The sequence below is a fragment of the Myxine glutinosa genome, chromosome 10, assembly GCF_964187855.1.
Source record: "Myxine glutinosa chromosome 10, kmMyxGlut1.1, whole genome shotgun sequence".
Classification (NCBI taxonomy): Eukaryota; Metazoa; Chordata; class Myxini; order Myxiniformes; family Myxinidae; genus Myxine; species Myxine glutinosa.
The window spans coordinates 71,761,202-71,773,552 of record NC_136270.1 but is presented as its reverse complement, the minus strand read 5'-3'; the positions used below and the strand labels follow the sequence as shown (position 1 = coordinate 71,773,552).

General features: G+C 50.6%; 1 protein-coding gene across 1 annotated transcript; it reads right to left on the bottom strand.

The window, feature by feature from the left end:
• Positions 1-360: 360 nt before the first annotated feature.
• Positions 361-11,377, bottom strand: LOC144894052 (uncharacterized). Its single transcript, XM_078785755.1, has 2 exons — positions 11,132-11,377; positions 361-4,555 (listed from the first exon to the last, which is right to left on the bottom strand). Exon 2 carries the CDS (start codon positions 4,260-4,262, stop codon positions 1,608-1,610), a length of 2,655 nt encoding a protein of 884 aa, XP_078641881.1. The 5' UTR covers positions 4,263-4,555; positions 11,132-11,377; the 3' UTR covers positions 361-1,607.
• Positions 11,378-12,351: the final 974 nt, after the last annotated feature.

Genomic DNA, 12,351 nt, shown 5'->3' with positions numbered 1-12,351 from the left:
TCTTCTTCTCTCTTCCTTCTCTTTCGGTCGCTTTAGAGGTTTCCATATTGAATATCTGTGGCGCGACTTTGGCCAACGTTCAGGAAGTTGGGCTAATCGGGGATCCTGTAACGGTCGCGGTTGACCATCCGCTCGGCCCAAAGTAACATCTTGTCCGCGACCCGTAACAATATATATATATATATATATATATATATATATATATATATATATATATATATATATATATACAGTATATATATATGTATATATATATATATATATATATATATATATATATATATATATATATATATATATATATATATATATATATGTCGGATTGAGACTTAGGACTTGGGACTCAGAAGAACTCAGAAGAAAGGAGCAACGGATATATTTATTGGAACTCGAGTACTCAAGCTTGAGGACAGCAAAGTTGCATTGAAACTCACAAGGAATGACCAACAGTACAACAAGATGCTCTCAAATAATTCAATTAACATTGCTTTATATAAAGGAAAGTCAGGGGTGGAGTTAGCTCACAAGACACAGAGACAGAATGGGCTCATTGGGTCCCCCACCATAGTCCCATCCTGTTGTTCAGTTAATTAAAGGAAGTTCATCCAAGGCCAGTCATGGGTTAGCTTCTGATAAGGAGATGGTCAGCATTATGTGACAACATGTTTACAACTTTCTGTATAGCAGCTGGCTTGGGAAAGTACAAAGGGGAGTGGTCACTCGTAAAACTGTCAACTTGCAAGATAATGGCAAAAACAGGAAACAGGCAAAGAGAGATAAGGGTTGCCTTCAAGGCCTGGAAAGGGGAACTAGAGATTGCGCCCACGCAGGCCAGAGCACAAAGGCAGAGAACTCCTTATTAGGATATTACACATCCTCAATGCAGTAGAAAGAACTCAGTATCATAAAGGAGTACAGTAGCAAGTCAAAACAAAACATATAATTGGTTATACTTGGTAATTGGTAAAGCAGCAAGGATATACAAAGGGGGAGGGGCATTACAGCTCCCTACATACCGCCCTTTTGGATCTAAGATACAAAGTTATCTACGAGCCAATCAAAGGCCTTTATTTCAAACAAAAACAGAAAAATCATTCAACATATCACGCGAAGGCAGCCCCGTAAGAATGTCCCGTACCAAAGCACCACACAAACTCAGTAGGATGATTCGCGTCTGTATGTGAGTATGCAATGTAAGGCCGTAAAAGCAGAGTGATCAAATGGCACACAAAATCCACCAAAAGAGGTGGGAGAGAGAGAGAGTGTAACTAAACGTAACGTACCACACGAATGCAGCCCAGTGAGCATGTCCCGTACCCAGTACCGCACAACGAACCCAGCAGGCTGATCCGCGGGTGTGTGGGTGCAAGTGGGTGTAAGTGGATGTATGATGTAAGTCGGGTGTAGATGGGTGTATGAGGTGAGACCGTAGAGACATGAAGATCGAATAGCGCGCCAAATCCACAACGAAGACCTCTGGTTCCACCGGGGTCCACACCCAGGAAGATCTCCGACCCACCCTTGGACCACAGAGGTGCAGCCGGACTCCTCCCCAACTGGAGCTCGCCCAGGCTTCCCCAAGTGAAATCCTTGTCGATCTTCAGCGCTCAATCGATATTCATGTTCATGAGGTCTCTTACGTGCTGGTGATCTGGGGAAGACACAACATCGTCAGTATCAGGTGGCTCAAACCTATGGCCATGAAATAAAGCATAACGATCCAAAGGTGGGAGAGAAACTTCCTTTGGGTCAAAGTCGAGATCGTCCGAGGCGATGCTGCTTGCTTCGCTGTTATTCAAGGGCGAATCTCCAAAACAATCAGACTCGGAACTCAGAGTATTTTCACGATCGAGTTCCTCTCCATCCGGGCTTGGGTTCACAGCTGGGTCCAAATCCCGAACTGGGTCAGTGGCGTTTGACTCACTGTGGGCTTGTGAGACATAAAGGTGAGCTCGTGAAACATGGAGAGGCAGAGCCTGCATTGAAACATAAACATCAGCCGGGGACCCTCGCAAGTGGCCCACATCATCATTGGTAACATCATCAGTAACATTATTTTCAGGTGGCGTAGGCCTGCGGAGTGGACGGCCCATAGTCATAGCCACGGCATGGCATATCGTGAAGAAACGAGAGGAATCCTTCAGGAAATCGTCGATTTCTTCTTCCGACGTGTCGGGGCCCAGTTTAAACGGCCTCCTGGTAGCCTGAAATGCTTCGAGGTCCGCATAAGTGTACTCGACATCATTATCGGTAATATCAGCAATGGAAGAACAATCTTCGGAAGCGGAGATCTCATTGTCGCGGCCCAGGGACTCGTTCAGGTCGTCGTTCCAGGATCCGCGACTGGCAGTTGAGTTGACAGCTGGTGTGTCATCCGGACCCACGGTCAGCTTTTCAAGCATCACCATGGCCCTTTCTGTTGTCGTCTTCAGTGTCCATCCTGTGGAAAACTTCCTCACACACGCAAGGACTAAAGCCTTGATTATTACACAACAAACCACGATTCCAAGGACTATTGCCAAGGCGGTTAGTACCCACTTTACAATAGTGCCTGTCCACCCCTTGAACCAGTCGGTAAGCCACTGGTGGGAGGCTTCCCGATCCAATCGATCCCTTGTCAATGAGTGAGCGCTTTCCCTTAACGTTATAATAGCAGCACTGACACCCTGTGAGGGGTCAGGAATAAAAGTGCAACATTTACCCTCAATTATCCCACATACCCCTCCTCGTTCTGCCAATAGCATATCTAATGCAACCCTATTTTGCATAACCATTGTACGCAGATGGACAACTGTGTCCAACATTTCGTCGTGTGCTGTAGCGGTGGCGTTGGCCACAGTTTCTAAGATTAACGCAATTTTGTCAATGCGGTAACTGTTCATGACCGTCCCAGCCCATGGGAAGAAGAAGCTAACGGCTTTCTCCCAATCAGCGCCGTGTAAAGTAGTGGTGTCGTCGTCGTGCCAATAGGTGCTTCGTTGTGTCCTTATGAGTGCGGTGGTATTATGCAAGTGCTGTCGCATTTCCATCTCTGGGAAAACTGATCCTAAATAGCAAATTCCTCCCCAATTATCAGGTAAATACGGGTAAGCTTTATTCCCGCATACAAACATGGTCCCGTGCGGGGCCACTAAATGGGTGGTCATGCAAGTGAGAAGACCTGGGATAGTGTTTGTCCCGTTTTCCCCTTTCCATGCCAACTGGAGGTGTGTGAGGTTATGCAAGGGCGAGCTTGTAACGTTCACTAGGAGCGTGTGTTTCCCTTTTCTCGGGTCCGCGGGAAGGGTATCTCTACACACGGATTTGCCTACCATTACTTGGCCCTTTCCTTCTAAGCAGAGGGCCCCCCATGCCGGCTTGACCCAAACCGGCGCCGGACGTTCCTCAAAGTGTCGGGACTGGATGGGGGGTGAATACTGGAAAACTCGTTTACACGCAGTTCCGTCAGAACCTTGGCTTGTCAGGGTTGTACTAATGCATTTGGTATCTAGTGGCTTCGAGCACAAATCATTGAGTGATAGGGGTAACACTACCATTGGTATGCCTGCTGTGCTGGTGCGGGGAAGGTGCATACACATCCAACACTGTGTCCTATTCTGTACTGTGGCCATATGCCGTGCGACCTTCCAGTATGTGTTCTCCTCTGGCTTCCTTCTTACTTCCTGGGCAGGAGGGGGTTTAATGACGTAGGCGGCACAACTAGGCCGGAATTGGTGTTGGGTATCTCCCCTCTTTTTGTTCCTTCTAATCAGCGTGCGCGGGGGCCATATTCCACATTCAAGTATTATCGTGGTGTGTGGGCCGACGAGGGCATGCGACAGTAGGAGAGTAGTATTGTCGATGCCCGTGCCCCATTGATATCCTGCGGCGGCGTGACTATTCACGGTCCCAGTAAACCTTCCATTTTCCACCTGTCTAACTTTAGTTAAGACTATGCGTGGGGTTGTCATGCGTGCCTGTGGTGTCCCATTGTGTACCACCATGGCTTCCATCCATCTTACAGATAACCACTTGAAATGTGTCTCCAACTCACAGCAATGTACTACTATCCCCTGTCCCCGGGGAGCCGTTATGTATTTGACGGAGTAAAGTTTAAATAACGTGTAGTTGTCGTGTCCTGGGTATTTGGGGAGATCCTCTCTCAGTGGGTTAAACTGCAGAAGCCTATCCTTGGCGGGGTTTGTTAGGCAGCTGCCCAGAATTCCCATCATCATGACCGTCATCGCCGCCCTTAGGAGACTGTGGTGCCCTAGACGGTGCATTGTCTTCAGCGGTGTGAGGTGTGGTGTCTGCAGCAATGTGAGGTGCGGTGTCTTGTGTGGCTTGTGGTGCGGGGATGGACAACTTACAATGGGTGGCGTGGATCCACGAAGGTTTACCCTCGCAGAAGACTGCCGTCGGTGTGACCAGTAGCACCTGGAATGGTCCCTTCCACCGTGGCTCCAAAGCAGCCTTGCGGGTGAAGTGCTTCACGAGCACCCAGTCGCCGGCCTGAAAGTTGTGGATGGCGTGGCCTATTGGTTCAGGCAGCGCCTCTCGTACTCGAGCATGGATGCTGCGTGCCACATTCGACAAGCCTATGCAAAATCTCAAAAGCATGTCATCCATTACTGGCAAAGCAAGGGTGGACATGTCTGTTGGTGCTGAAACGGGCAAGCTCATAGGTCGTCCCATTAATATTTCGTGGGGGGAAAGGCCCGTAGTGCGACCCGGGGTGGAACGAATGCTCATCAATGCAAGCGGAAGAGCCTCTGGCCACCTCAAGCCTGTGTCTGCGCAAAGTTTCGCTAGTTTATTCTTTAAAGTCTTGTTCGTTCGTTCCACAAGTCCTGAGGACTGTGGGTGGTAGACGCAATGGAAGGATTGTTTAACGCCCAACGCCTTCAGGATGCCCTTAACCACCTGCGCCGTGAAATGGCCTCCTTGATCTGACGAAATTATCTGGGGAATGCCAAATCTGCACATAAAATCCCGCACGAGGCGCTTCACTACTGTCGGAGCATCGGATTTGACGCATGGGTATGCTTCGACCCATTTGGTGAACGTATCTACGATTACCAACACATAGCGAAACGACATGCTTGGTTCCAATTCTGTAAAATCGAACTCAATAGTTGCGAACGGCCCACTAGGCGGGGGTCGTCCCCCATCATGTGCATGTCTCGGTGGCGCCCCTCTATTGTGTTGCTGGCAGACCACACACGATCGGCACACTTCGGATACAATCCGTGACAGTCCTGGCGCTGCCCAAGTGTAGTCTATCTGTCCCATCACCCCCCTCTGGCACACATGACCATTCTGATGAGCCATGCGTGCCAGCCAAGGCAGTAAAGCCTGGGGTGCTATAGGTTTTTCATCAAGGGTCCACATTTCCCCTGGCCCAGGGCGTATCGCTCCTCGTTTGAGCCAGACCTCGTGTTCGGCCGTCGGTGCAGCATTTTGCAAATTTATGATATCGTCCTTAGTTGGTGTGGCGGGTGGTCCCGCAGTCGGTATGTCAGCAATCTGTGCGGCTGTCTTCTGTGCTCGTGTCACCATCGGCATGTTGCGTTCTATCTGTTGGTTGGCGGCCTTTCCTGCCGCCTCGTCCGCCCTTGCGTTGCCCCGGGCAACGTCAGTGTCCGCCCTTTGGTGGCCACGACACTTAATTACCGCGATAGCGCGGGGAAGTAAAATGCTTCGGAGGAGCCCTTCTACCAACGCGCCATTCTTTATCACTGAACCGGCAGATGTGAGAAACCCTCTCATCTTCCAGATGGCTCCTTTATCGTGGACTACGCCGTGAGCGTAGGCCGAATCTGTGTAAATGTTGACGGCAAGGCCTTCCGCCAAGCTGCACGCTCTGGTCAAGGCGCACAGCTCCGCCTGCTGTGCGGAAAATGTAGGTGGAAGACGCCCGCTCTCTACCGTTTCGCTATCCGAGCACACGGCGTACCCGGACAACAGAGACCCGTCCCATGCGCGCCTAGCTGATCCATCGACATAATATATACAGTCGGGGTATTCTAAGGGATTGTCCTTTAAATCCGATCGCACCGTGGAGACTAGCTGCACAACGTCGGAGCACACATGAGGTTCGCCCTCCTCAGGAGTGGGCATCAGTGAGGCTGGGTTGAGCGTCGTGCAACGTTCGATCGTGATGTTGGCTGCAGTGATCAGTGCGGATTCGTATTGCATTAATCTAGTGTTAGACAAATGCTGTGTGCTTCGCTGTGACAACAGCGAAGTGACGCAATGTGGTACCCGTAGCGTTACTGGGTGTCCCATAACAATGTCCGCTGTTCTTTCTACTGCGTACCTGGCCGCTGCCACGGCTTGCAAGCACACCGGAAACCCTTGTTCGACCGGGTCTAGCTTTTTACTAAAGTAGGCCACCGGCCGCTCCTTATCCCCATGGGTCTGTGTCAAAACTGACTGGGCGAAACCTCCCACGGCGTGAGTGTAAAGGGTAAATGGTTTCGCATAATCCGGGAGTCCTAATGACGGTGCCGTAACCAGCGCCTGTTTCAGCCCGTCAAAACATCGCCTCAATTCATCCGTCCATACCAATAGGTCCGGGGCATTTGATTTGGTCGCCTCGTACAGTGGTTTAGCCAGCAGCGCAAAATCAAGTATCCAAGTGCGGCAGTATCCCGTCATACCTAGGAAGCGCAGCATTTGCCGTTGCGAGCGAGGGCGAGGCAGCTCCGTGATAGCGGTCACTCGTCCAGCATCCAATTCTCGTTTTCCGTGCGAAATGGCGTGTCCCAAGTAAGTTACAACCTGCCGCACAAACTGAAGTTTTGGTCTGCCTACTTTGTGGCCTTTGGCCGCCAAGGCCTTTAATAGGGCCAAAGAATCCATTTCGCACGCCTCCTTTGAAGGGGAGCAAATCAACAAATCGTCAACGTATTGCAGCAACACTGACCCTCCCTTCAATTCCACATCCGCCAGGTCGCGGTGCAGCGCCCGGGAAAACAGAGTGGGGCTATCTGAAAACCCCTGAGGTAGTACTGTCCAAGTATACTGGCGCCCCCTATGGGTGAAAGCGAACAAGTATTGTGACTCAGGCGCGATGGGCACAGAGAAAAACGCAGAACAAAGGTCGATGACCGTGAAGTATGTTGCGTCCGGCGGAATTGACATCATGAGGGTTTCTCCGTTTGGAACTAGTGGGTGTATGCCCTGTATCACCTTGTTCACCTCCCTTAAATCCTGTACAAATCTCCATTTGTCCTTTGACGGCTTTTTAACTGGCAAAATTGGTGTATTACATGGGCTGTTAGTTTCTACGATAATCTTCTGTTCCACTAGGGATTGAATCACTGGTGCTATGCCTACGTCGGCCTCAGGTCGTAGCTTATACTGTTTTACGTTTGGCAAGCGCATCCCCGGCTGCACTGCTATCACTAGAGGTTTGGCGTCTCGCATCCGTCCAACCTCGCCGTCGCTTTTGGGCCATAAATTGTCTGGCACCTCCGCTAGGAGGTAATCCGACTCACCCGGGTCCGTCAGCACTGCCCTCATGGCATAGGTGCCTTTGGGGGGCAACTCTGCCTCTTCGAACTTTCCGTCCCTCCGTTCTGCCTTAATGTCAATTGAGAACCCTTCACCGTTTTCGAGCTGTTTCAAAGTCCAGCGGCCCCTCTTACACCGATAACCATGTAAGGGAACTTCTCGTAACCTCCCTACCATCCAACCTACACTTTCCGGCGGCCACCCTTTGGCAGTAGTGAGGGTAACATGGGCGACCGCTCCTTCGGGGTATTGGGTCAGCGCATGCTGACTCGGGGTTAGGACTACCTCAATTCCTATTCCCTCACGCCCGATCCATACCCGTGACAAGTGTAGAGGCATCCATTCGCCCAGCTTTTCCTTAACCCTTTCCCGGTAGTTCTCGTCCTCACCCGTTGCATCATAGTACGCAGTGCAATGGGGTGGATTATCCTTTAAGTCCTTTATCGAAATTTGGTGCTGTTGCATCCAATCTCGCAGCACTGAACTGTCCAAACACACATTATCTATGATATATGTCCAAGCAGACAAAGCCCCTGGATCCAAGCGCCACCAATACGCGGTGGGGCCGGGACGAGCCAGTGCCGTCATCAACAAGTCGCGTTTAGACTCCGCGACGTCTACGAAAACTCCCTCCTCGGTACATGAGATTTGACAGCCCAAACGGCACAATAAATCCCGTCCCAGCAAATTCGTCGGGGCGGTAGTGGTCATCAAGAAAGCATGTTTAGCCTCCAGCGGGCCGCATGTTACTCGCACTTCCTCCGAAATAGGAAGCGCTTGGGGTAAACCCGAAACACCCAGTATTTGAACGTTCCTGGCCGTAGGGCGCAAAGAGGGCAATTGCCCCTTGTTAATTGTGCTGCGAGTCGCGCCCGTATCTACGAGAAATTCTAATTGTCTTCCCTCCACGTCCAACATCATGGTTGGTTCCTCTGCCGGTGTCATGGTCAAGAGAGGACACTCCTTGGGCGACTCGCCAGCGTCCCGTCAATAGGCCCCTCTATTGTATTGGGGCTGAAACCCCTTACGAGCCTTTGGGCAATCACGTATCCAGTGTCCCATCTGCTTGCAATAATGGCACGGTTCCTGCGGAACCGGTGGTGCGGAGGGCATAGGTCGTCCCTCTACAGCGCCCCTTCCGCCCTGCCGGCGTTCTGGCGGCCCCCAATGTGACTGGTTCACTGGTTGCCACTGCGGCGGGCCCCGGGGCGGGGCCCAGTTCCCCCTTGGTCCGTTCTGCATCCCACTATTGGGGGGTGGTCCAGGGGTTTGGAGAAGGGGTCTTGGTGGATACCAATTTTGGGGAGGGGGCCCTTGCACATTCCAAGTTTGAGGGTTTTGAGGAGGAGGGGGGAGAGGGGGTGGTATTGTCCATTGTTGTTTTATTTCGTCCATATTAATTAGTCCAAAATCTTCCTCAGTACAACCGTCGCGGTTTTCATTTTCGCTGTGGATCCACTCTCCGTTGGGGAATTGGCCCTTATAGAAAAAAGGATAACAACTCCTCCTATGTTCCTCTGGCTCTCGAACAGGTCCCCACTTCTGGCACTGTTCGTGTATGTAGTTCTGACTCTGATCCCCCTTTTTATTCTGATTAAATTGAGCCCGTTTCTCTTGGACAAACATTTGCAATATTTCCTCCTTAATATCCTTCTTCTCCTCTAGGGAGGAGCCCGGGCATTGTTCCAGTTTGTCGCATAATTCGTTGGTTGTCATTCCCTTCCAGCCGAAGAGGACGGTCTGTACCTGTTTCTTTAACACCGGCCGAAGCCCCTCGATTAGATATTGATTAACCAATGGTTGGGGTAGCCCTCCCAGCTGCATCGGACCCAGTCCTCCCCAGCGCGCAATGGCCTTTTCCAACCTTTCTCGGTACTCTCCAATTGGTTCTCCTGCCTTTTGTTTTATGGCCCCAATTTTTCCCCAATCCGGACCTCCTGCTGGCAACAGCGCATGCTCGATGGCACCCAGCAGCCGGAGCTTCAGTGCGTCCCATTGTACTAGTGTTATCCGGGGGATTGCACCCACCGCCCTTGGGTCGTCGTGCGGCCAGTGTGCTCTTTGTCTAGCCCTTTCCCATACTTTGGGTGGGAGCACGGATACTCCCATATGAGTTATGTCTCTATAGTCGCACTCGCCAGCCATAAACCAATTCGACATGGTCGGCACTATCTGCCGCGGATCCTCAATAAGCAAATGTTGAATCCTTTCCCGCATTACAGTTAAAGAGGATTCTTTCCATGGTACTCTTTCCCGAACCCCATGACCTGCTGCGTCAACCCCGATAACTTGTACAGGGCACAATGTTTTCTTTTCCTCTATTTCCTGACATTCCGATGGGGTAGTTTGTGAGGTCCTTTTCCCCTTACAACCTACCAGTGAGGGGTATAACCCATCCGGTCCTATCGGTGGCGGGAACCCTGCGATGTCGGTCCCGTCATCTATTCCGTTAGCCCCGAGTTGTGCAAACGGCCTTCCCTGGCTCGGGTGGTTCTGGGGTATCTGGGGCGCGATGGTAGCGGGGTTATAGGGAGGTGGTAGCGGGGGCGCAGAAAGGATAGGTGGTGCCTGAAACCCCGGGACAGAGCTTAGGACTGGGGCTGGGGAGGGTAGATTGGTCACTGCCTCCCCTCTCGCGGGGTCTGGTTTTTCAACGAGCGGCATCAGTCGCGCGTTGGCCTGCCTCTCTATTTCCTTAAGCGCTTCATCCTGCTCTTTATTCGCCTGTTTCCTCAGACCCTTGAGTTTAGTTACCTCACCGGCCAAGCTGGCCTGTTTCGACTTTGCGTGTCGCTTCATCGCTTCTTCCTTCCACCAGCCAAAGACTTTCCAATAGTCAGGCGGAAAGTGTTTCGTGGCCTGTTCGAACTTTTCTAATGTCTCATACAATACGTCCAATTTTTCCAGCGCAAAAGACCCTCCTTCGGGCCACGGTTCTCCTAAATCCTTCGTCAATGCAACCCATGACTTCCCTGGTCTCACAGCAGCATAGCCATACCTCTTAAACATAAAAAATGCTGGGGTATGTCTAAGCGGTTCACCTGCCTTTACTGTCTTATTACCCATACTGTTACCCATCCTAGGAAAATTTAGTTTACCGACGTAGCCTTGTACTCGTGAGGATCGCCCGCCTCGCGTTTACAGCCGTCTACCTAACTCTGAGAGGCTCGCAGTCTTGTACTCGTGAGGTTCGCCCGCCTCGCGTGGTACGGCCGCGCTACCTACTCTCCTGAGAGGCTCGCCCGCCTACACAGCCGTCTATCCTACCCTTACTGCACTTTCCTGGCGTCCTACGCCCGTATAATAGTTCTGATCTTACTTAAAATTCCAACGTCTCCCGGGTAGGCCTCGGTTCGGGACGCCGCCCTTATCCTTACCCTCACAACCCAGAGATCTATTACCCCTTAACCTCAGGCGCCCAACGTGGGGCACTTCTCCTTACGTAACGTTACCCTAACGAGTCCATAAACAATCAGTTGCTCCAGGACCCAAGCGGTCCGTAATTAAATTTAGGTTCGTGGAACAGGTATGAGCAGGGAACGGAACGTACGGCGACCGAGCAAGAGAGAGTGGGTTACAATTTGGACTGACCCCCGGGCTAAAAAGGAAAAAACAAAAGAAAACCACAGCTCACCTGACCCGGATCAATTGCCAGCTGGTCTCTCACCACTCCCTTGCCTGGGACCGCGTCCCGGACTGCCCAGACTGATCCCACCGCTGCCACCAGTTGTCGGATTGAGACTTAGGACTTGGGACTCAGAAGAACTCAGAAGAAAGGAGCAACGGATATATTTATTGGAACTCGAGTACTCAAGCTTGAGGACAGCAAAGTTGCATTGAAACTCACAAGGAATGACCAACAGTACAACAAGATGCTCTCAAATAATTCAATTAACATTGCTTTATATAAAGGAAAGTCAGGGGTGGAGTTAGCTCACAAGACACAGAGACAGAATGGGCTCATTGGGTCCCCCACCATAGTCCCATCCTGTTGTTCAGTTAATTAAAGGAAGTTCATCCAAGGCCAGTCATGGGTTAGCTTCTGATAAGGAGATGGTCAGCATTATGTGACAACATGTTTACAACTTTCTGTATAGCAGCTGGCTTGGGAAAGTACAAAGGGGAGTGGTCACTCGTAAAACTGTCAACTTGCAAGATAATGGCAAAAACAGGAAACAGGCAAAGAGAGATAAGGGTTGCCTTCAAGGCCTGGAAAGGGGAACTAGAGATTGCGCCCACGCAGGCCAGAGCACAAAGGCAGAGAACTCCTTATTAGGATATTACACATCCTCAATGCAGTAGAAAGAACTCAGTATCATAAAGGAGTACAGTAGCAAGTCAAAACAAAACATATAATTGGTTATACTTGGTAATTGGTAAAGCAGCAAGGATATACAAAGGGGGAGGGGCATTACAGCTCCCTACATATATATATATATATATAGATATACAACAACAACAACAACATGCATTTTAAGGCCATTTCCCCTGCAATAGCGGGTGTTAGCCTTGCGGTCCCCATGACAATCGTCTCCATTTTGCCATGTTTTCTGCATCTCTCCTTGTTAACCCCCTTGGCCGCATTTCATCTTCCACCATCTTTAGCCAAGCCTTTCTCAGTCTTCCCCATCCTCTACTTCCTTCTACATTCATTTCCATCACTCTTCTCAACCAGTCACTTTCATCCTTCCTCAACACATGACCAAACCATCTCAACCTGTTCAGCTTAACAGCATCAATCACACGCACTATTCCCATCATCTTTCACAATTCATCATTTGTCTTCTCTCCCTCAACGACACTCCGCACATCCACCGAACAATTCGCATTTCCACCCTTTCCAACATTCATGAC

Excerpts from the sequence above, each read along its gene's own strand:
- LOC144894052 (XM_078785755.1), bottom strand. The coding sequence starts at position 4,262 with ATGCACCGTCTAGGGCACCACAGTCTCCTAAGGGCGGCGATGACGGTC.